Consider the following 26,052-nt stretch of genomic DNA (forward strand, 5'->3'; position numbering starts at 1 on the left):
ACAGTTTTCCACTACTGCCGATCACTTTCTTATAGCATTATAATTGTTCAAAGTCAGCTTATGAGTGAGAACATATGGAACTCAGTTCTTTGTTTCTTTGGTAAATCACTGAGTATAATCGATTCCAAATTCATCCAAGTTGCTGCAAAGTCCTTATATTTGTCCTTCTTTGTGGCTGCATAATATTCCATTGTGTATATGTATCACATTTTTTTTAACCAGTCCAGCTTCGATGGGCAACATGGTTGGTTCCATGTTTTTGCTATTGTGAATAGAGCTGCAGTAAACATTCGTGTGCAGGTATGTTCTTTAGGATCGCCGGAACCCAGCAGGTCGAGGCTGCAGTGGCCAGGAGTGGCCACTGCACTCCCTTGGTGACAGAGTGAGACTCCAACTCAAAAAAAAAAAAAAAAAGATAGGAACTACCAAAGGAAGAAGAATAGCATTTATAGAAACAAAAACTGACTTTAAGATGCCTATGGAGGCCGGGCGTGGTAGCTCACACCTGTAATCCCACTACTCTGGGATGCGGAGACGAGAGGATTGCCTGAGTCCGGGGGTTGGAGAGCAGCCTGGGCAACTTGGCAAGACCTCATCTCTCAATAAACCAAAAAATTAGCCAGGTGTGGTAGTGTGCACTTGTGGTTCCAGCTGCTTGAAAAGCTGAAGCAGAAGGATCACCTGACCCCAGTAGGTCAAGGCTGCAGTGACTGTGAGCATGCCACTGCACTTCAGCCTGGGTGACAGAGTAAGTTTCCTTCTTAAAAAAAAAGATTCCTGTGGACTTTGGGGTTTTAAAGTCCAGTAACAGCTGAATATAAGGACCTCAAGTAGAGAGATAGATTTAGAAGTAATTAGCATATTTATGGCAGTTATAGTCATATAGGTAAATATTCCTCAAATAATGTATATAAATTGAAAAGGGGGAAGAAAATGCAACATTTTATTTGAGAGTGCAGGCAGTGACTCACTGTCTCTTTTATGGGCTCTTCCTCCTAATTCTAGTTTCAGTTAACTAAGAGAACCCAACGCTTTGGGAGGCCAAGGCAGGAGGAGCACTTGAGCCCAGGAGTTCAGTACATCCTGGGCACCATAGTGAGAATTCACCTCTACAAAAATGTATAAAAAATTAGCCAGCCATGGTGACATGTGCCTGTAGTCCCAGCTACTCAGGAAGCTGAGGTGGAAGGATCATGTGAGCTCAGGAGGTTGAGGCTGCAGTGAGCTGTGATCATGTCATTACACTCCAGCCTGGGCAACAATTTGAGACCCTGACTCAAAAAGAAGAAAAAGAAAAGAAAAAGAATGCTGAAGTACTTGATGTCCCATTAAGACTCAAATAAGATAATGACTGAAATAACTACTGATTTGGGTAATTAAAATGTCGTTTTTACTTCATTGAAAGCCATTTAGAGGTCTAATAGAGAAGAAGGCGGTGAGGGAGCAGGCTTTTGAGCTTTGAGAAGCTTGGCTGGAATGACAAAGGAATGACAAAGATTGGATGGAAAAGCCATAGCTTGACCCAAGGATGAGGAACAATTGTTTTTAATGTAAGAGACTTCAGCATATTTGTAACTGGAGAGGAAAAAGCCAGTGAAGAGAGGTTAAAGATAACAAGAGGGAATAATTGATGTAGTAAAGTTCCTTGAACTTGGAAATGATGTCCCTCAGAGGCTATGAAGAACATAGCTATCTCTGTAGCTCTTTAAAGACTGTATGATGTCAGGCAAATTACTTAACCCTAAGGCTAATAGTGTCTTCTATAAAGGTTTGAAATGCTTATTATGCCTGATACATAGTAAGAATACAGAAATTATAGCTAATAATTACTATGAAAATAGTTGTGAGAGCAAGATAGAAAGTTCTTTGATAGCTTCTGTTTTCTGTTGTGCTTCAGGGAAGGGATGTAAGAACACATTGTTTTAGCCTATAAACAAAAAGCCACCTGTTTACAAAAAGCTTATTTAGAGGCATTTGGGGCCATTTAATTTGTAATATTTAAGTTAAACTGAGTTAAGCCAATTCAAGTTCTGCCTATCAAAAGTCCAAATTAATATTACCAGTAGAGACCCCTCTTATCAATAATGTTGTAAAAAACTACATTTTACTAATTAAGACAAATTGTAACAAAACCTTTATTTGAGCCCTTTGGATTTCTTTTCTCAGTGTGTCCTTATGCATTCATATTTTTATTACTGTAATTGGTGTCATTTTAATTTTGTATATTTTATTGTACTGTAAACATATTTTATGATTCAAGCTTCATAATTGTTTTGATAACTGCATAATACTTCATTAAATTGATACACCATAATTTACTTAACCATAATATATCAAAATAACTATGATAGAGAAGTAATTATTTCAAAATTTTTAATATGATGGATAATGCTGCACTGAACCTCTTTGTGCATATCATTTTTTCTTCTGAATTATTTTCCTAGGAAAAATTCCCAGAAGTGGAATTATAGGATCAAAGGGTGTGGACATTGTTATGGCTCTTAATATGTGCCAGTAGAATTTTTTTTTAAGGATGGATGAAGCCATTGGTTTTTAAATGGCCTGAAGTGCACTTCAACATTTAATCAGGACTAATAATCCTTTTCCAATGTAGAGTTAGCTTGACAAGTGCTTCAAAATTTAGATTTCATCATGTTCGCTATCTAGTTCCATATTCTTTGTTTTGTGAAATAATTGTAAGACAGGTGTTATTTTTAATTAACCTGTCTATTCATGTATAGTGGAAAATTCAATGTTAGTATTACTTTCTTACTCTATGACTTGAATAAATATACATTACTGTTTATTTGTAGGACTTGATTAGAGACCAAGGGTTCCGTGGTGATGGAGGTAAGTAGTGATTTCAGTTTAAAAACAAACAAACAAAAAATTTAGGGAAAAAAATGCAATCGCTTTGCTGCTTGTCTCCTTTATACTTGCTTCTTTCATGAAATACAGACACAGAGAAAAATGTGTAGAGAAGACCCAAATTTTTTTTGTTTTTTCACAGTATTTATCATGTACCTTATAAAATATTAACCAACTCATAATATGAGTCAAGAAGATAAGCAGACATAAAAGGAAGTCTTAAATGTTCTATCTACAATCTTAAAATATTATGCCAAAGAGAGATCCTTAGTTATTTTACACACTTTATTACTTTCTAACCATCTCCAAAGCTGTAGTTGCTAAATTTCCTTTGGGGGCCTCCAGTAATACTTAAAGGTTGAGCTTAGAATCAGATAAAATCATTCTTGGAGGAAATCCCTTGGATTGTCTCCCACAGCTTCTCAGTTTGTCAGACGTTATCAACCACTTCAACTGTCTTTGTATGTGTGTGTGTGTATGTGTCAGAGACTCACTCTGTCACCCAAACTGGAGAACAGTGGCATGATCACTGCTTACTGCAGTCTTGACCTTTTGGTTTCAGGCCATTCTTGCACCTCAGCCCCCTGAGTAGCTGGGACTACAGGTATATGCCACCACACCTGGCTAATATTTTTTATTTTTGTGGAGATGAGATCTCGCTATATTGCCTAGGCTGGTCTTGAACTCCTGGGCTCAAGCAGTCCTCTCACCTCAGCCTCCCAAAGTGCTGGGATTACAGACGTGAGCCACTCAGTCCAGACCCCTTCAACTTTCTTCTAGAAGTGTGTGAAACATACATTTTATAGCATGGATACATAATGGAAAAGCCTAGCTGCCCTCTTATTCATCCAATAAATAAGCAAAATAAGAAATGGAACTGAGATTTTTTTCCCCCCAAATTTTTATCTAGTATTCACTGTAGCATAGAAGATAACATTACTTAAGAAAATGCTTTTTGTAAACATTAATCCTATATTATATTTTCCAAGAGATAGTATGTGAGACTGTCTTGAAGTTTTTTTCCAGGAGGTGCTCCATACTTAACCTTCTCAGCTATCTTCTATCTAATAAGACCTGTAATAAGTGCTTATCATGCTTAGAGTCGGTCTCTTAGCTATGTCTTTATTTTCAAAATATCTAAGCCCAGACTCAAAGATATCTTATATTAAATACTGTTAAAATAGATACCATCTTTTGTTACATTTCTGTACACCTGTCAAGCAACCAAAATAATGATAAGCCTGCATTGTATACTCTGGATTTAGTGTTGACTATAGCTCATAGTTATGCAAGGTTTTTTTTCTGTTTGTTACTTCATGAATCTGCCAATTAATGTTGCTGCAAGTTTGACTTTCATATGTCTTAACAGTTGTGGCTTTTGATAATTTTGCCCAATACATCCAGCATTTAAGTGTTGCCATCATGTTAGCATCACAAGGCTAACTTAGTCGTAAATATAGCCTGCTTACTACCTGAAATCAAATGGCATTTCTTGTCCTTTTTATGAGATACTTTTTTAAGAGATTTTATGAAAATAAGCTCTTAAATGTCCAGAATTATTTTGTGAAGCAGGCTTCAGTTCATCTTATTTATTCCCCATGACTTCTTTCATTTCTTCTATGTGTCTGTCTTCCTCTGTTTGCCTGCCCCTCTCTTTCTCTTCTAACAGCCCCCTTGAACCAACTGATGCGCTGTCTTCGGAAATACCAATCCCGGACTCCCAGTCCCCTCCTACATTCTGTCCCCAGTGAAATAGTGTTTGATTTTGAGCCTGGCCCAGTGTTCAGAGGTAGTTGGGCTCTTCTTTCTTGTTTTCACCCAAAGCAAACTAAATATAAAACTACAGATGCTGTTTGTGCTTCACCCTCACAGCGTGTGTTTGTAAGTGTGAGAGTTTACTAAATTTCTGCTTGGCCTGGCTGAAATGCTTTGAATGTGCTTCTCACACATACTCACTACCACAAGCTTACTTTATGTTGTCTGTCATAAATTTTTTAAAAATATTTGTGCTGAGATTTCCATCTTGTTTTTTGTTATCTTATTATTTTTTGGTCTTGATAACCTTAAACTCAATGGGTGGGAGTAAATATGATGTGGTGGAGGTGGGTGGATCTTCAGTCTGGATTCCTTTGATTTTAATGCATTTACATAATAACCTTGATGACTGTCAATATTTGTTAATAATTTTTGTGTTTCTTAAGTAATGTAAATGGAAACTTATGAGATTTTATTGGGTACTTGGCTTTTTTTGAAATTCTATAATGCCATCAGTAGTTTTTGTTTTTTTCTTTCCCTCTAGTGTGGAATGTGTATATTTTATGTGAGAGGTAGGGAGCTATAAAGAAAAAATTTATAATATAGTTTAGATATTTTAGCATACTTCAGAAAATTTGAGCATTTATACTTTTAATTGTATCCTAATATGAGGAAAAAGTTTGTAGTACAATTTCCTTCTCCCATTTTTTTCTTTGCCATACTTTAATTAGTGGTTAAACTGATTTTTTTAAAACTTAAGTCATAATTGGGACAGATATCTTGCTTTAAAATGTTTTTAAGTAGTTATATTATTGATTCTTGCTAGTTGGTGTCTGTTACTTATTCTGAATGTAGTAATGGTGCTTTAGAGTTTTGCTCTGAGTCTCAACCCAGCTGTTTTTCAGAATCTCATAGAATAGGATAGAAGTCATATGGTAGAAATATAGTTAACTAAGTAATACACAGTAGAGCACTGAGTATCAGACCTGCAAAGCCTGATCAAGCAGTTAAGGCTTTATAATGCTGAAAATTATCATTGGAAGGTAGAAAATGGATTGTCCTCTAGTTAACAGATATACCAGATACCATTTTCTTTTTTAAAAATTACATATGGAATTATGGAAATTCTACATAATGATTTAGTATGATACAATAATGATAAAATTTTTACACAGTTTTAACATTCAAATGTCATTAATATCCTTGTTCTCTGAAAGATTGTGGCTCTTTTTCCTTCTAAGTAATCTTTTTTTTTTTAATTTTTTTGAGTTTTTTTTTTCTCTGTGTATAGAAATATTATGTGACCATCTCAGCCCTACTCAGCTATACTCAGGTCCCTCTAGAAGTCATTGTCCTGAACCCCTCTGAACAGGTACTACTGTAAATGAACTTAGAATGTTTGCCACTGAGTGAACATTTGGAAAAGTACCCGTCAGTAAGATATGCAATTTTACCAACTGAGACCATTCCCAAAGAGTGTACCCCTCAGGTTCACTGACTTATAGAGTATTTGCATTTGTAGTAACTTGGCTGAGAGACCATAGCGTTTACTTTGCTATCACTTATAAAGGCAGAGATTTTTTTCAGAAAGTCTTAAGAAACCTGCCTGCCTTTGTTTACATTAACTTTGTTATGAAGGTAACAATTTCAGTTTAGTTGAATATGCCTCTAGGATCCAGTGACACTGACCAATATCTCTTAGTTTAGTGACTAATAGGAATAAGCCAGATATTTTCAACATTAAGAACATTAATCGAAAATGTTTCCAGTTGAAGTGTTTTCATCTTTTTTTATATTAATTGACTGTTGAGGTCATGTAAAATAATTAAATGTTTGTTACGTAGACTTTTAAATTGTTTCGAAACAGAAACCGAAGTATTTTTACTATTTGTCTCTTGTTTCTGAGATTGTTTACTGTATTTTTCTTCTACACTTTGTACCAGTAAACAAAGTATGTATCTATCATCAGATGTCTTATAGGTTAAATTGGCCAGATAATCAAAAGAAATTATAATATCACTCTCCAGGCCTCTTTTTTGGCCTGCATTTCCAAAGAATCTATGTTTGAACCTGCACAATTTAAAAATAAGTCTAAATCTCCCCCTTTTCCCCTGATAAGGTCACATGCTTGCTCCTCCTTAATGGGTGCATTTTTCCTTTCTCTGATTTAGGGTCAACCACAGGTTTGTCTGCCACCCCCCCTGCCTCACTACCTGGCTCACTCTCTAATGTGAAAGCCTTACAGAAATCTCCAGGACCTCAGCGAGAAAGGAAGTCATCTTCATCCTCAGAAGACAGAAATCGAATGGTAAGAGTATATGATAGCTTTTTTCCTCTAAGTTCTTTGCTCCTAGAAGTCGTAGCCAAATGTAATATTATCTTTTAGATATATTATATTCATATATGACACAATTTCCATTATTAAGTGCATTTAAGAACTGATAGTTTTTTGCTTAAAGCATATTCCCTCAACACTGATTTTTGCTCTCATCTCTAACATAATTTAGTAAAAGGCATTTTTGGAAAAATCATAATAATATTGGTTCTAAAATAAGGAAAAAGGGAGTAAGCTTATTTAGGAAGCATGACTAAGCATATGTGTTCTAAAGTCTGGTTTAAAATTCAAATATTTACCAAATGACTTTTTTTAACTTTCTGCTGCAAAATGAATCTATATTAAAAATTATGCTGGACATAGTGACTCATGCCTGTAATTCTAGCACTTTGGGAGGCTGAAGTGGGAGGATCGCTTGAGCCTAGGAGTTTGAGACTAGCCTGGACAACATGACGACACCGTGTCTCTACAGAAAAATCAAAAAATTAGCCGGGCATGGTGGCATGTGTCTATAGTACCAGCTATTTAGGAGATTGAGGCGGAGGAATAGCCTAAGTCCAGACAGTCAAGGCTATTGTGAGCTGTGATCACGCCTCTGCACTCCAGCCTGGGTGACAGAGTGAGATCTTGACTCATATAAACAAACAAAAAATAACTAACATTTTTAGCAGTATAGTATATGTTAGATAGGTGAGTCCTTTACCAAACTAATTGTATATGTTAATTTTTCCTTGTTTTTTTTTTTAAGTGACTAGATCAGGTAAAAGATATACAAGGAAATTTAGCACTGACATTAAAGAGTACCTGGATGAATTGTCAGCAGTTACCATAACATGAGCCAAAACTAGTCACAAATATATAGCAATCTTCTCTTCCTAACTTATGTCCCTCTCAGGCATAGGATAATGTACTTTGTGTAAAACATAAGGTTTTCTTTTTCTGCTTAGTTTGACTTCACTTTTGCATTCTTTTTTTCAAGAAAACACTTGGTAGACGAGATTCAAGTGATGATTGGGAGATTCCTGATGGCCAGATTACAGTGGGACAGAGAATTGGATCTGGATCATTTGGAACAGTCTACAAGGGAAAGTGGCATGGTATGTGTGTAATATGGTGACATTGGCACAAGTCATAGCTATAGGATATGTTTCCTATCAAAGGGGAGTATTCACTATTTGCATCATTATACTGTTTTGATTAGATGCAGGACCCCTCTGAAGGATTCTAACAAAAATTATGGGAAATGAAAACTGATTACAGCAACAAGGATTCCTATCATTATAGTACAATAATAATTTTTTTTTTTTGAATTGGTGTCTCACTCTGTCGCCCAGACTGGAGTGCATTGGCATGCTCCCAGTCACTGCAGCCTCAACCTTCTGGGCTCCAGTGATCCTTCCACCTCAGCCTTCCAAGTAGCTGGAACTACAGGCATGCGCTACTTTTTGATTTATTGTAGAGACGAGATCTCACCTAGTTGCCCAGGGTGGGTCTCGAACCCGCGGGCTCAGGCAGTCCACTTGCCTCAGCCTCCCAAAGTGCTAGGATTACAGGCTGAGCCACCAAGCCCGGCCCAATAATAATTTTTAAAGACAAAATCCTCCAGGTTAACTAGTTCCCAGAATGATTTTTTTTTTCTTTTAGAAGTCTTTCTGACTGGGCACAGTGGCTCAAGCCTATAATCCCAACACTGCAGGAAGCCGAGGCAGTAGGATTGCTTGAGCCCAGAAGTTGGAGTCCAATTTAGGCAACATAATGAGATCTCATCGATACAAAAAAAATCAAAGGTTCGCCAGGAATGGTGGTGTGCCCCTGTAGTCCTAGCTACTCAGGAGACTGAGGCAGAAAGATCACCTGAGCCCAGGAGGTCAAGGCATCAGTGAGCTGTGATTGTGCCACTGCACTCCAGCCTGGGTGACAGAGTGAGACCCTGACTCAAAAAAAAAAGTCTTTCTGCTGATCATTTTATTTGTATTATAAATCACAGGCAAACATATTAAAAGTATACTTACCAAAGGAAGAAATATGTAAGTGACCAGTACGCATATAAAAAATGTTCAGCTTCACGAGTTATCAAAGAATTGCAAATTCAAAAAATAGAAGTCATTATTTGCTTCTCAATTGGACAGAGATTTTTTTAATTGATGATATTTAGAGTTGTGATTGTAATGCCTACTAATGGGAAAATAAATTGTCATAAACTTTCTTGAGGGACGTATACTGAGCAAACAATTCTATTTGGAAGACTATCCTGAGGAAGCAATTAGACAGGAGTGAACAGTTATGTGTAGAAGTATTTTTATCAGAGATTTAATATTAAAGCAAAATGAAAATAAACACGTCCATTAATAGAGGATTAGATAAATAAATCGATAGCTTCATATATGATTATATGAGTTAAAATGGTATAGTAGAGCTACATTTATTAATATGGAAAGACATTTTTAGTGTATTAAGTGTTACAAAGCATATGTAATGCTCCATATTATGAAGCTTACAGAAATATTGGTCAGACACGGTGTCTCATGCCTGTAATCCCAGCACTGTGGGAGGCAGAGGTGAGAGGATTGTCTGAGCTCAGGGTTTCAAGACCATCCTGAGCAACATGAGGAGACCTTGTCTCTACAATAAATCAATAAATCAGCTCGGCATGGTGACACTTTTTTTTTTTTTAATTGGAATCTCACTCTTTCGCCCAGGCTAGAGTGCAGTGGCATGCTCCCGGCCACTGCATCCTCAACCTGCTGGTCTCAGGTTATCCTTCTGCCTCAGCCTTCCAAGTACCTGGAACTACAAGCACGCGCCACTGCACTGTGCTGATTTTTTTTTTATTGTAGAGATAAGGTCTCGCCAAGTTGCCCAGGCTGGTCTCAAACCCGTGAGTTCAGACAATCCTCTCACCTCGGCCTCCCAAGTGCTGGGATTATAGGTGTGAACCACCATGCCCAGCCTATAACATAATTTTTTAAGTGACAGAATTATAGTATATGTCTTCTTAGGTCATCTAGGCTCAGGCTTCCAAGTAGCTTGAACTACAGGCATGTGCCACCACACCTGGCTAATTTTTTTTTTTTTTTTTTTAATTGGAGAGATGAGGTCTGGCCAAGTTGCCCAGGCTGGTCTCAAACCCCTGGGCTCAGGCAATCCTCTTACCTCTACCTCCCAAAGTGCTGGGATTACAAGCATGAGCTACCACACCCAGTGTTAGGTAATCTTTTAATATATATTTATAAAATTTACATTATAATAGCCTAACAGGACATGCATCAATATAATGTCATTTTTGAGTGACATGATTATGAGAATCTTTTTATGCTTTTTTTAAAAAATTACTTTATTTTTAAAATGTGGGGTACAAATGAGGGTTAGATGCATACGTGGTCATCGTACAGGTAAAGTGAGGCTACCTTTCTTGGCTTTTTTATGCTTTCAAAATACTTTTTTTTTAGCACAACTTATTTCTTTTTATTTCTTTTTATTTTTTGAGTTGGAGTCTCGATCTTTCACCCAGCTGGAGGGCAGTGGCACGCTCCCAGCCTCCACAGCCTCAACCTGCTGGACTCAGGCAATCCTTCCGCCTCAGTCTTCCAAGTACTGGAGCTACAGGCACGTACTACCATGCCCGGCTAATTTTTTTATTTATTGTAGAGATGAGGTCTCTTCAAGTTGCCCAGGCTGGTCTCTGACAATCCTCTCACCTTGGCCTCCCAAAGTGCTGGGATTATAGGTATGAGCCACCGCTCCCAGCCTTCAAAATACTTCTAAATATTTTGTTTCAACTGGTATGCGATATTATGTGGTATAGATGATAGAATGAGTACTGTATCACTTTGATAATTGGAAAAAGTCACTAGGTTTATTTAACTTCTTATTAAAGTATAGCATACATACAGGTAGAGTATCTTTACTCAAAAAATTCATAATCCAAAATGCTCTAAAATCTTAAACTTTTTGAGTGCCAACATGCCACTCAAAGGAAATGCTCATTGTAGGATTTCAGGTGCACAGATTAGGAATGCGGGATCAGTAAATGTAAATATTCTAAAATTTTAAAAAACACTTTTGGTCCCAAGTATTTTGCATAAGGGATACTCAACCTTTATAAAAAAGCTCACATACACAGCCCAGACCAAAAACTGTTTGTACCCCCTAAAGCTATTGAAGTAAAGAGAAAAAAAGCCAGATCTTCCCCCCAAAATTTCTTTAAGTGCACATAAATTTACGAGTAGCTGAAATCTCACAAAGTGAACACATCTGTGATCATTAAACAGAGCATCACTAGCACTCTAGAAACCCCCTTGCACATGCCCTCTTCCAGACAGTCATGTCTCCCACCTTCGAGATCTCAACAGGACTCACAGTGTGTACTCTTTTGTGTCTGGACCCTTTCACTTTCACTCAATACTATTTCTAAGATTTATCTGTATTGTTGTGCATAACTGGAAGTCATTCATTCTCTATATAGCATTCCACTGTGTGAGTATAATATGATTTCTCCTTTCATCTACTGTATGATAAGCATTTAGGTAGTTCCCAGTTTGAAGCTACTATGGATGCTGCTACTATGAACATTCTCAGTATATGCCTTTTGGTGAACATGTGTCCGTTTTTGCTGTATAGCCAGGATACTTGCCAACAGTGTTGCAAAGTAGTTGTGTCAATGTACTCACCCACTGGCAGTGTTGAAAGTTACAGCTGTTTCACAGTTACAGCTTCAAAGTTACAGCTGTTTCACAGTCCTTTAAAGAGTATCAATACCATTTTCATCATTTCCCTAATCAAAAGCATCATAAGTAGTTCGTAAATCTGAAAACCATATTAACTACTCTGATAAAGAAGTTTTATAGTTTTCGATTTTAACAAAACTGTATTAGTCACTATAGTTTCAGCATTCAGTCAGTAGATGCATCTCATTTAATACTGTTAAATAATTAGGAAAACACTATGGGTACTTAATTGTTTAAACTAAATTTCCAGATCTATTTTTGGATTGTTATTTTGAAGTATTAGTTACAGGCATATCACTGTTAGTCGAGTTTTTATCCTTAGAAAATTAGACAGGGAATACTTTATTTGCAGCTTAATAATGCTATAGATTTAGGGCTAAGACAGTTGAAACACCCAAGAGCGTTTTATATTTTTAAATTTAAAAATTGAAATGACATTTGAAATGACAATTGCTTTTTAGGTGATGTCGCAGTGAAAATGTTGAATGTGACAGCACCTACACCTCAACAGTTACAAGCCTTCAAAAATGAAGTAGGAGTACTCAGGTGAGTTTGTGTGAATTACTATTTTCCAGAGAAAGAAGTTATTTTCTGGCGATGGCCACTGTTAGCTTTACAGATTTACTCAATGGATAAATATGTAGAAACAGAGTATATCTGAGTGCATTTTGTCTTCAACCATATTCTGTTAAGTTATATGCAATATTATATGGTATTTTTGATGGAGGACTTAATCCTAGACTGAATTAATTGAAGTAGCAGCTTTGCACAGTGGCAGTATCGTAGCCAATGAGATTTACTGAGGTGCGATTATTGCTAATTGAAAACTTTTCCCAACTAATTAAATTATAATATTCTGATTATACAAAATAGCAGTTCTACTTATAGAAAAAAATATTTTCAAAATGTTAAGCTTATCAGAACACATTTGGAGATTGCATTTGGTCTTGGGCCCTGGTATTTGAGGAACGTTGACATACTAGAGTATGTCCAGCTTGGGCAACCTAAATGAGGAAGATTCTCGGGCTATAACTTAATGAGAAAATAGTCAACAGGACTGAAGATATTTAGTTCAGAGAAGGCTGTTACGTTCAAGAGGGTGCAAAGATATTCCAGAGAACAGAATAGGGAAGCCAGTGGTGGAGGTTGGTAGGAAAATATTTTTGTCTCAATACAAGAAAACTTTCTAATACTAGAATCACTTAAAGAAAGATTGAGGCCAGGATCGGTTACTCAGCCTGTAATCCTAGCACTTTGGGAGGCCGAGGCAAGTATTTTGCCTGAGCCCATGGGTTCGAGACCAGCCCAAGCAACTTAGTAAGACCTCGTCTCTACAATAAATTTAAAAAAAAAAAGCCAGGCATGGTAGCACATGCCTATAGTTCCAGCTAATTGGAAGGCTGAGGCAGAAGGATTGCCAGAGCCCAGAAGGTCGACACTGGGGTGGCCATGAATGTGCCACTGCACTCTAACCTGGGTGATGGAGTGAGACTCCAACTCAAAAAAAAAAGAGAGAGATTGCAGTCAGCTACATACTCATTGATGAGCTTCCTATAATTGAAGGTATTTATGCAATTCTAGTTGCCTGTCAGGTGTATTTAAAAAGATATTTCTGAATAGGGTGTAGTAGGTTAGAGTCAACAATTCCTAGTCTCTTCTAAATATATCTTTCTGTTGCTGTTTTCAAAACTACCTTTTTTTCGACAACATCTTACTGATAGATTGCTTCGGTTCTCTTTTTTAAGAATTGCTAATGTTTGCTGACATTTACTATTTACAGGAAAACACGACATGTGAATATCCTACTCTTCATGGGCTATTCCACAAAGCCACAACTGGCTATTGTTACCCAGTGGTGTGAGGGTTCCAGTTTATATCACCATCTCCACATCATTGAGACCAAATTCGAGATGATTAAACTTATAGATATTGCACGGCAGACTGCACAAGGCATGGAGTAAGTTCTATTCTGTTAAATCTCTTGTAACTTATTCTTGAAGAACATTAAGGATATTTTAAAAGCTTTGGCCAATATTCTTTTGGATTGCATTTTAAGTTACTGTCCAGCAACATGAGAACACTAACTGATGTTTAGTAATCTGATACTAAAAAACAGCTCCTCTCTAGTACAGTCTTCCAAACATGTATCAAGTATTTATCAAGTATCTGATAATAAGTGTATGAATGCAAGTTTATGTTTAGCACTCAGTGATTTAGCTAAGCAATAGAGGTTCAAAAATGCAAATAGGCTAAAAAAAAAAAACCACAAGACAAAACCCTACTTAAAAATCATTAACTGTTGTGGAAGTATACAAAATGATTGTTAATTTGTTATCCTTTCAAATTATTTCCTCTAAATGCCCATATTTTTTATTGCAAAATGACCAGTTAATAAAGTTAAAGTGAAACTTTGTCTTCTTACCCATTTTGAGGATTTCGAGTTGAGGTCCTTATAGCTATTGAATTTTGCTATGCCATTTAAAAAATAAGGAGTTATTTTATAAAAATTTATCATAGGCTAAAATGGGGAACTGACTTTGAAGGATAAATTTTACATGCAACTCCTGAGTGCAAATGAATAGGCAAATCACGAGGTAAAATTAAATAAATCTTGAAAGCACTTAGATGAAAATTGAAAACTTAGTAAAATATAAATTCAAAAGCTGTGAGAGTAGTTTAAAAATACGTATGATTTCAATATTTTGTAGTATACAAATTGCTTTCACATGCACAGATTATTATTATGTTATTTAATCTGTATAATATTATGAAGTACATATTTTTATTTTCTTTTTACAGAAAATGAAGCTGATGCTTTTAAGTGACTTGTCTAAGACCACACATTTTATAAGTGGCAGCAAGAGTATTGAACTTGAGATTACTTGCTCCCAATCTAGTATTCTTTCCCTATAACCACTATGTTGTTTACATTATAAAATTAGAACAGAAGGGTAAAAAGGTATATATGTACTAACTCCTAAAACTCTGACTCTATATCACTTCTAGCAAATACAAATAGAAATAGCAAAGCCCAGTCTTTGACTCCAAATGATGTATCTATAATTTAGATTGTTTACAAGCCTATATTCAGCCAAAATGCTTATTACAGAAAATCATAGCTTTATTCAGTGATATTCTCATTTATCCACTAGACTTAAAACAATCTGAATCTGCTCAAATCTAAAGGATTAGATTAAAATCTTGTGAAAAGTAAACCATGATAAAAGTAGTAAATATTCAGAGAGAAACAAAAGGTTAACCTCTTCCCACCCTGCCTGTCTCTTCGCTGTTTCTTTAGCAGGCCAAGTGTGCTCCTTTCTTAGTAATTCTTACTTATTATATCCCTTTACCACAAATATCCTTATGTCTCTGTTCATTTGTCCTCTTCTACAAGAAGCCCTCTCTGCTCACGTTATATAATAACATGTCCCCAGCTCATCCTGTCACTCTCTATACCTCATCCATGTTTTTTTTTTTTTTAAACGCCCAGCTCTGTCTGACTTCTTTATTATCTGTCACCCAACTAGAATGCAAGCTGTATGAGAGCAGGGGCTTAGTTTTGTTTGTTATTTTATACCAGTGCCTAAAATAGGACCTGGCCTGTGATAAGTACTCAATACATATCTGTTAATGAAAAAATATAAGAATGGTTACTCTACACACTGTGCATTATTGATAGAGTTACTTTCCAGAAGAGAGAGAAGCCACATCTTTCTCGTATCAAAATGGAGAAATATCAAAGAAGGAATAATAAAGAAGTAATAAAAGAGAATATCAGGAAGAAAAGGCTTTTAATATAAACAGAGACAGCAAGGAATAGCATTAACATTTGTTTTTAAAAGCATCGATGGACCAGTGAAGGTGTAGTACTGATTGAGACAAGAAGTGACAGTAGAGGGAATAATGAAGAGGTGTTATTTTTCCATCACTTTATACTCCAGGATTATCAGTGTAAACTTTACAGTCTATCTACTCCAAAACACTTTGATTACATTTTTAAATAGCCCTCACTATGTATTCCTGGCTCTGAGCATAGATCATTCCATCTGGTTTATCCTAGATGTTAGTTGCTGAAAAAGTACTAATTATAAGTTTTAAGCCCAGCTTAAAATTAGCCAAAGAAGATATAGTTCCTTTCCCTTTTGTTCCTTCTTATAACATGCAACTGGATAAATGTACCAACACATCTTTAGTTTCTGAAGACTTTGGCATATTGAAAATCCTCTTATTAAAATGGCTATGTCAGTTTCAGGTTAAGGTTACAGAGTTTTGTTCCCTTTTGAAACTTCGCTAAAACTATAATAAAGGTATTTTTTACCTTTCTTTTCCTACATGGATATCAATAAGTTTTTTTTAAACATGAACATACAAGGATAGGATAACAGAGGAAGGAGACAATAGCAACAATGTTTTGAAAGCTGGAAAGCAGATCCAAGAAAGCTAAATCATTAGTTGGTAGTAGGGAAATGAAAGCCAACCTGATTTATACCACAGAATTCTCAAATCTCAGGAATTGGCAGTATCAGCTGTTTCATGGGGCAAGGGTCTAAAATAAAAAGGCCTGTTTGAAAAGCTATTATTTCTCCAAATTCTGTTCTCTTGCATTTGGGTAACTACAGCATCCCTATCCCAGCAGTTGAGTGGAAGTTGGTTCCCTGGAGAAGGGAAAACAAATATCTCTGGACTGGGGAAGCCTAAGCTATATCTAGGACATGGATACCTTATCTTAAACAAGGGGATTGGGTAACTATGTACTTACTGAATGATGAATGGAGACTTTGTTAGCCCTGTCTTTTCATTTGGTTCCCAGAGTGCTAGCGGCCAAACTTTACTTTTCCTGCAGGAAATTGGAAGAGTCTCCTCTGAGGAATCATCTCAGGAAAGACCCAAAGAAAGTGACACTGGGGATTCTAGATCATTATATAGTTCAAAAACAACAAATTCATCTGTATGCTCAAAGCTTCCAGACAACTTGTTAGACCCTCATTTAGTCTGAGTAAGACAAATTTTCTCTGGATCACCTGATATCAGAAGGGAAGCCTCTGATGCAAATGAGAGAGACTAAAATACATAGGGAAAAATAGGCACTTAGGAGAAACAAACAATGCAAAAGTTTACCTCTCCTCTACCTTCATCCCACCCCCTGAAAAACCTATTGATTTTCTCAGAGAAAGATAGGCTTTCTGTACACTGAACAAGTACAGAGACTTTCTAAGAAACATTCCTATAACAACAAAAAAAGATATTAAATGGTGATTTTTACAGTACACAGGAAATTATATTATTTGCAATTAAAACTACTAAAACTATTAAGAAAATGCTATATGGTTTAATATTAGTTTGTCTACATCATGCCCCCTAGTTCAGAAAGGACATTTGGATAAATTTTATACAAACCAAGTCACATAAAATGTACATAATTAATTAGAACACAACCAGATTTTATGAGCGAGTCTTGGTGAAGTGGTTAGTCCTGTTTTCTTTTCTAGTATCAATGACTAAAGCACGCTAGTTCATTACATTTGATTGAACTGTTTTTTGTTGTTGTTAGAAAGCAGTCAAAACCTTTGTACAGAACAAACAGGATGGTCCATCCTACGGGTCATGAACTGGTTCTTCAAGTTTCTTAAGTGTTGCCAATGATTTTATAACAGATTTTAACTTACCTTTTGGCTTCTGGTCACCCATTTCAGCCTCATGTTTGATTCTCCTTTTGTGTTTGGATATCCCCCTATCTGTTCCCATGGGTCAAATGATATAGGTAGCATTCTTAACATACCTTACTTTTCCTCCCTACTTTCAATGCTGGCTCATCTTGAATACTAACCATAGCTTCATCCTGAGGGCTTTGTTTTGGAATTACTTCCAGCAGTCCTTCCTATTTAGAGGCCTACTTAGGTAATTAACAGCTTCTTAGCTCCCATCCAGCTCTTTCCTTTAGTCCCCTGGCTCTACAGTCATAGCCCCCTAAATGCACAGATGATAGATACTGCTTTAATCTAGCCATCCCAGCTACCAGCTTACTGTGCCTCTTTTTAACTCTTTATGTCTGGTTTCTCCTCCCCTTGAGAATAGGGATCCACAGGACTAATTTCCCAAAACGAAGGTCACAAGGTCCAGACCTTACTGACAAGACAGGTAGCAGTGAAAAGACTGGCCAAAGCCAGCTGAGACCAAATAAGACCAAGATGGCATCGAAAATGACCTATGCTTTCCCCTTATGTTCATTATATACTAATTATAATATATTAGCATGCTAGAAGACAACTCCCACCAGTACCCTGACAGTTTACACTTACATGGCAACTCCTAGAAGTTATCCCATATGGTTTTAAAAGGGGCGGGGCCATCCATTCCAGGAACTCCCTGCCTCTTTTCAGGAAAAGCCATAAGTAATCCACCCCTCACTTAGCATATAATGAAAAATAAAACCCCAGCAATGTATGCTGTTCTTCCCATAGTCCAGCCCAGGCTGCTCTGCTATGAGGCAGCCTCTTCTCTGTCATCTCAGTAAACTTTTATTTTCCAACTGAAACTTCAGCAATGCATGTGGGCTGCTCTGCCTGTCAATCTGCTTCTTTAATTAATTTATTTTTAGTCTCCTACTTATTGCTCAGGTTTGAATTCCTGCCTGTGCAAAGCCAAGAACTCACTTGGGCCTCTTGAGTAGAACCCCAATTCTAGGGTTTGCCTGACCACTATCATCTCACAAAGGACAAAACAAGCTATATATAGTCTATAGCTAGACAGTAAGTTTTTAGTATAAATAGCCATTTAATAGTGTTGAACTTTTGCAGTTCTCAATTCAGAATAGTTTCTTCCCTGGATGTTATCCATTTGCTGTTGAAAGTTGTCTTTTTTGACTACCCACCAAAATTTATTCTAAAGTTCCAGGGTATAAACAGGATAAGAGCATACTGACTCATTGTATAATGTGCTGGGGTTACAGTAGAGTCACTTAAGAGATAAAACCTTTAATACTTAGAAAAGTTGAATCATTAGGACTTTCAAATATGTCATTTTATTGGATTACAGAATAGAAGCAGATAGTGGATGGGTAACATACTTCCTGTGTGGTTCAGTCTTCTATTTGTACCTCAGTAAAAGATCATTTCTGATTCCTAGGTTTACCTGAACAGAACAGAGCTGTTCTAATGATAGATAATTATAAACTCACTCTGAAGTATCAGGATTCATGTTTTATCATTTTCTCACCTGCCAGTCATTGATTCAGCCCACAGACCAAAGTATTTTAAGAATCGTGCTACTAAAGAAATTTCAGGAATGATCAGTTCATCGTTCTTTTTCTTTTCTTTCTTTCTTTCTTTTTTTTTTTGCAGGACCTTTAATTTCAGTATAATATTTATGATATAGTTTTTAACTTAGCTTTATCAGAAAATTTACTAAGTATCAAATCAGGGAAGCACATAGAAAAAGTTATACCCAGTTGGTGTACTTACAGAAGCAATATACTGAAAATAAGATGATTAAAAATAATTCAGGTATAAATCCTTTTACTTTACTTTTTTTTTTTTTTTAAACAATGAAGAGCATGTCCCTCTTACTCATAAATAAACAGTTGAAAGGACAGAAGGACAGGCATGGTGGCTCATACCTACAATCCCAACGTTTTTGAAGGCCCAGGTGGGAGGGTTACTTGAGCCCACGAGTTCAAGACCAGCCTAGACAACATAGCAAAACCTCAACTCTACAAAAATATTTAAAAATTAGCTAGGTATAGTGACGTGCCAACCACTCAGAAAACTGAAGGGGAAGGATTGCCTGAGCCAGGGGTTTGAGGCTGCAGTGAGCCACAATCATGCCACTGTACTGCATCCTGGGCAAGAGAGCAAGACCCCAGTTTAAAAATAAAAGAAAGGAAGGGGAAAGGAGGGAGGGAGAGAGGAAATTTAATTAAAGCTAAAAAGATGGTGAACATGTATTGAGGATTGAAACTAATTCACATTGACCAAATATTTAATTATAGTGAACATGTTATCTAGTCGGTAAACATGGTAATAGAGAGGAGGGTAATAATCAGAAAAATGCAAGGTTAAAAAAAAAGGTACCACTTTTCACCGACTGGAATTGGCAAAATGCCTGAATTCTGTTAAGAATGAGTGTTAGGCAGGGCACAGTTGCTTACGCCCATAATCCCAGCACTTTGGGAGGCCAAGGTGAGAGGATTGCCTGAGCCCAAGGGTTGGAGACAGCCTGGGCAACTTGGGGAGACCTCATCTCTACAATAAATCAAAAAATTGGCCGGGCTCAGTGGCTCAGCCTGTAATCCCAGCACTTTGGGAGGCCGAGGTGAGAGGATTGACTGAGTCCGCGGGTTCGAGACCTGCCTGGGCAACTTGGCGAGACCTCATCTCTACAATAAATCAAAAATTAACCGAGCATAGTAGCACGCGCCTGTAGTTCCAGCTACTTGGAAGGCTGAGGCAGAAGGATCTCCGGAACCCAGCAAGTCGAGGCTGCAGTAGCCAGTAGTGGCCACTGCACTCCAGTCTGGGCAACAGAGTGAGACTCAACTCAAAAAAAAATCAAAACATTATTTGGGCATGGTGACACATGCCTGCAGTTGCAGCTACTTGGAGGGCTGAGGAGGAAGGATCACCTGAACCCAGCAGGTTTAGGCTTCTGTGACTGTGAGCTTGCCACTGCCCTCCAGCCTGGGTGACAGAGTAAGACTCTGACTCAAAAAAAAAAAAAAAAAAAAGGGAAGTAAATTTTCTGTTCCTAAGGATTAGATAAATTACTTCCTGCAACATTTCTGATGCAACCAACCTCCCATTTTGAAAGTATCTGTTAAAACAGAGAAATACTTGTTCTAACTGCAAGAAACACTAGCTTCTGTTCTAAGAGTGTGTGCAGAAAGAGATGTATCATAGGAAACCATATAATAGTGAAAAATTGAAAACATACATGTCTATTAGTAGAGAATGGGATAAATGATATATTAGCAAAGTGAAACAGTGTACAACAGTTAAAAATAAATTATATATGTGCAACATATATCTTTAAAATGTAATGTCAAGTGAGGAAAGCAGGCTGTAACATGAGACCACTTAAAATTTTTAAATGGTGCATGTTTATGTATGTAAAAGTATTAAAATAAGGGTTAGAAGGCACAGACCAATTTCATTAGTGGTTGTTTTCAGGAGTAGCAAAAAGGGATCAGGATGGGGGAGCTATCGAGAAGGGTATTAGGTTTACCTGTAACATTCTAATTGTTTCTCTTCATATAAAAAAACTCTACAGTTAACATTTTATCTTCATAACTTTTTTATATCTATAAACTCTGAGAAACAGGAAATATTTTTGTCCGTTTTCTGTTTTAGTCCATTTTCCATAGAATACCAGAGACTGGTTATTTTATAAAGAAAAGAAGCTTATTTCTTAGAGTTTTAGAGCTGAGAAGTCCAAGGGCATGACACCAGCATCTGCTTGGCTTCTGGTGAGGGCTTCTCAATTACATGGTACCATAGTGGAAAAGCAGAAGGGGGAAGTGGACACATGCAAAAGGAGCAAAACACAAGGGGAACCTCTCGTTATAACATCCTCCTCTCACAGTAACTGTAGAACTCACTCACTCCTGCCTTTATGAGGGCATCCCTCATGAGCCAAACACCCCCTTAAAGTCCCACTGCCTCTCAACTCTATTACATTGGACATCAAGCTTCAACACGAGTTTTGGTGGTATTGATGAAAAGATCCCAAACTCTGTCAAATACTTTATGATGGTTTATTCTCTAGCCAGACTTGAGGACTTAAACCCAGGAACACCCATCCTCAAGAGGTCCTGAGAACGCGTGTCCACTGTGGCTGAATGGTGGCTTGGTTATATGTACTTTTTAGGAAGACAGAAGTTACAAGAAACCATAAATCAATACATGTGATGCTTTCAGTGGCTTGGCCCAGGAAGGAGGACATTTCTAAACTGGGGTTTGCAGGTCATAGGCAGATTCAAAGATTTCTTGACTGATAATTTTGCAGTTCTTATCTAAGATTTGGAAAATCAGCAGAGGAGATGTTTTGTTAATAAGATTACGCCTGTAATCCCAGCACTTTGGGAGGCAGAGGAGAGAGGATTGCCTGAGTCCAGGGATTCAAGACCAGCCTGGGCAACTTGGCGAGACCTCATTTCTACAATAAATCAAAAAATTAGCCGTGTGGTGGTGCATACTTGTAGTTCTAGCTACTTGGAAGACTGAGGCAGAAGGATCGCCTGAGCCCAGCAGTGTAAGCTGTGGTGGCCCTGAGTGTGCTACTGCTCTCAGCCTGGGCGACAGAGTGATACTCTACCTCAAAAAAAAAAAATAAGGGGGTGAAAATCCAGGTCTGTTTATATGTAAATTAAGTTAAGATGTTTTGCTGAGACAAAGAATGGAAAGACTCTAGGTTTATTGATATGTAGATGAAGTCCTATATGTGACAGATTTCAGAAAGGAGAGACAGTTGTCTTACAAAGGATCCCTGGGAGTCCGGTAATCTACAAGAGATGACTTTTCAATGCCATAAAATACTTTTATTTCCTTTTTTGTTTGTTATATGATGTTATGCCAGAGTCAGGTTGGAAAACAGTAAGGTAATAAAACCCTGTTTGGTGAGTCCACATCAGGCAGTGACCCGAAACCACTTAGTTAGGAATTTGGGTAAGAGAAAAAGTTCAGATTTAGTCCTCAGTGGGGGCAAACCATATCCAAACCATAGCAGGAGACAACTGTCTAAAAATTTTAACAGGATTGAGTATAGTGAGAATATGAATGATTTCCGTATTATACTTTATTGCTGTAGTTTTCTTAATTTCAAAATAAAACATGTTGTCACAGTCTGAGTAATGCTTGGCTGCTCTCCCTTGATACCAGTTAATCAAAGGGGCAGGAAACTGGTAGAAATAAGTTTATTTCTGAGTTCGAATCCAGGGAGCAGAACCAGATTCGAAGTCTTTCTGAAATGGTTCTACTTACCCTTTAAGTTTTACAGTTCACTTTTATAAGTTTAGGATTGTTGGTACCTAAACATTGATATGTGACTAGTATAGAACCTAAGTTAATACACATTTTGTCAATAATAACATTTTGTGGTTCACATTTCCTGGTATCAGTTACCAGAGATATTTCACAGCTTTTTATCAGTAACACTCAGTAGAGGCATTAATTAAGCTTGTGAAGAGAGTCAACAGGGCCTAAGACATTATACATTGTTACATGTTGTTATATGCAGAAGTTATACAAATTATGAGACTTATGGTTATATTGATACAAAAGTTATACAAATCACAAGATTTATGATTACCTTGATGCTATATTATTCAAACATAGGATTACTAAGAAAAGGGAGTAAATGGGAATTTATTTCTTTCAGTTAATTGGGCACAGTCTGTAGGAAGGTTAAGGATTCTTTGCAGTTATTTACTGGGAGTGCCTAGGAAATAAGGGAAGCACACCTTTTGTAAGCTCCCAGGAGTGTGGGTATATGTGGGCCCACTGCAGTGTCCCGCCATGCCTTCTCTAGGGGCTCTGGCAATATGCACAGACAATGGCAGGTCTCTCCTCAGTGTTGCGAGTGAAAGATGGTGGCGCACAGTGAGACTCAACACCCGGTAAGGTCAAGAGATTTAATGAGTAGGAGCAAGGGTGGCTACAGGTCCTGAGGGTCAGTGTAGCGCTGAAGCAAGGGCGCTCCAGCCTTTATAGGGGCCTAGGGTGACCTGTCAGTCGATTATTGGTTGGCTGGCAGAGCTCCATCCAGGTTGGTAGGTTTTTCGCTGGCACAGGAAAAGATGAACTGGATTGTGGTAGAAGAACCCGGAAGGTGCCATTTCAGGCGCCCCCTTTGTTTGTCGGGTCGCCATTTTAGGCTAGGCTGAGTTTGGGCCCCTTTCCAGGAAAAGGGAGGGGATATGGTTTGCTAGCGCCTGGCGGTGGCCCTTCATTCCCACCTCTTTGGTTATATGGGAGAGGGGCGGCATTTATCTGTCTGACTGCTTCCTGCTGACAGTGGGCGTCAGGGTGTGAGGTGGGTGAAAGACCAAGCCACATGAGACCCCACAAGTAGGCGCCAAAAGAAAAAATTTCATTTGGGTGGAAGTCCTGGAAGGTGCCTTGTAAGTGGAAAACGGCAAGCTAGTCCAGCCAGTCGTAGAGTGGACACAGGAAAGAGAGGAGCCAACTGTCATGAAGAAAGTGGTTAAGAGACGCTGAGAATCTGAGTGGTAAGTAGTAGGGGTAAACTTTAAGGCGAGCATGTCTGAAATGAGAAGACAAGGTTAGCGGTCTGTAGCCTTTTGGTCATAGGGGCGCCTGCTCATTCTAGCTATTTTCTGCTGGGGAGGGGCGGCGTGGGGGGAGTTTTAAGGCTGGTATGGGGCTGGAGGTGGTTTGGACGGAAGGGGCGAGTATGAATGTAACAGTAGTTGGTTGACCGTTATTCGAGAGAGCTCTGCCAGGCACTGTTGGAGAAACCTAAAAACACGGGGCCATCGACAAGAGGATAAATATGATAATTAGTGGAGTTAGAACAGGGAGAAGCCACGTTAGGAGTTGGGGTTGTCACCATCCTGAGAATGGGCCTCCGGTCAAGTCTTTTCTCCGTTTTTGGAGGTTTTTTTGTAATTGTTTAATTCTGTCCTTGACTATCCCTGATTTATTGGCATAGAAGCAGCCTTTTTTCCTAAGAAATAAGCATATTTCCCCCTCTTTTGCTGTAAGCAGGTCTAGTCCCCATCGATTTTGGAGGACCATATCAGGGAATCTAGTTGTGTTTGTAAGTCTAGAACCATGTCTGCCACCTGTTGGATGTCCTCGATCAGTTGGGAGGAGAGCTGTTTGTAAAAGTGAAGTGAGGATCCCAGCCCTGCTGCCCCCGTTCCCATGGCTGCGGTAATACCCAGTCCCGCCAGCAGAGGTATGAGCTGAACTGCTCGCCTTACCCGTGACGTTGAGGAACCTACCAAGGGGACAGGCAAGCTTTGGTTACCGGGTACTATTATAACAGTGGGGAGGAGGATGACAAGAATGCAGGACCCGGACCAGTCGGGGGGCAGGACCGGGTAGATGGTAGTGTTGCATAGATAGGCAGTCCCGTTAAGTTGGGGGCAGAGGGTGTTATTTGATTGGACCATGAATGATCGTGAGCAGAGGCGGGGGGGGGGGTGCCCATCTGACTTCCAGGGTGCCGTTTCGTGTTATACACTGGGCCACGGGCAAGTTAGGTGGGAGAGGGATATTAGAACGCGGTAGTGAAGGTGGACATTGGGTTGGAGGCATAGGGAAAGTCTAATTTCCTGTGACTGGGACAGGGGAGACTCAGGACTGGCCGGACCTGAGGCATAGTCAGCAGTCCTTTGCTAAGGCAGGGTTAGTAAGGTTAAGCAGGGTATGTGTTTTGTTAAGGACAGAAAGGAGTCCCGGATTTGTCTGATAAGGGCCTCAGGGTTTTGGGAGATTGGGGCGCACCAAAACCGGTCCATTGAAATGTTGAATGAGTTCTTTCATGACCCGCTTGGTGTTCTGCATAATCCTGCACCCCTCCCCCATCTGATCTACCCACAAGAGGTCTGAGGTTCCAGCAGACTTTTTGTCCCTGGTGCCCAGGACAAGAATACCCAGCGTGTTGTCCCAGGCTGCGTCCCATCCAGGCCTGTTGTTTGGGTGGCCTGAGGCAGACCAAGGCTTGCTCGTAGCAAGGTGCCTCTTTAGATTTCCACACTGCATTGTTGGGAGGGACCGTGGAAATGAATGCCAGGCCGTTGTCTGACTAGATGGACGTCGGGAGGCCGAAGTGGGGGATGATGTGGTCCACCAAGTTTTCAGCCACCACCGAGGCTGTTTTCCAGCTCGTGGGAAAGGCCTTTTTGGTGGACAGGAGGAAAGGTTTGTGGAAGTTAGGAAGCATAAGCGGGGCGGGGAGGGGAGCTAGGAGCATGTTTTGCAAAGTTCTGAAGGTGCAGGCCACAGCTGAGGGAGACATGAGGGGGCCGGTGGGAGTTTCCTTAGCTGCAGCATATAGTGGTTTAGCAAGTATAACGAAATGGGGGACCCAATGCCTAAAGAAGCCCACCAGCCCAAGGAACAACAAGATTTCAGCACTTGAGATGGGGGTAGGAGTTTTCTGATAGAGGTGGTGTGGTTCGCCATGAGGGCCTTGGAGGTGGGGGTCAGGGCCACCCCTAGGTAGGTAACTTGTGGGGTAGAGAGTTGAGCTTTGGAAGGGGAGACCCTGTGTCTCCGCTGTGTTAGAAGGTTAAGGGGGGAGGCCATATCCCAGAGAGAGACCTCCCTGGAGGGGCTGCACAGGAGGAGGTCATCTACATACTGGAGGAGAGTGCTATACCCAGAGTCATAAGAGGACAGGTCCTCG

General features: G+C 38.8%; 1 protein-coding gene across 1 annotated transcript in view; it reads left to right on the forward strand.

The window, feature by feature from the left end:
* The window catches only part of BRAF (B-Raf proto-oncogene, serine/threonine kinase), a 151,702-nt gene that overhangs the window by 64,294 nt on the left and 61,356 nt on the right, over window positions 1-26,052 (forward strand). The window contains exons 8-12 of the mRNA XM_008068634.2: window positions 2,814-2,850; window positions 6,795-6,931; window positions 7,938-8,055; window positions 12,147-12,231; window positions 13,466-13,642. Coding sequence (XP_008066825.2) covers window positions 2,814-2,850; window positions 6,795-6,931; window positions 7,938-8,055; window positions 12,147-12,231; window positions 13,466-13,642 — 554 coding nt within the window. The remainder of the gene's footprint in view (window positions 1-2,813; window positions 2,851-6,794; window positions 6,932-7,937; window positions 8,056-12,146; window positions 12,232-13,465; window positions 13,643-26,052) is intronic.

This window comes from Carlito syrichta, unplaced genomic scaffold (assembly GCF_000164805.1).
Source record: "Carlito syrichta isolate Samal-C Ts95f unplaced genomic scaffold, Tarsius_syrichta-2.0.1 Scaffold311381, whole genome shotgun sequence".
Classification (NCBI taxonomy): Eukaryota; Metazoa; Chordata; class Mammalia; order Primates; family Tarsiidae; genus Carlito; species Carlito syrichta.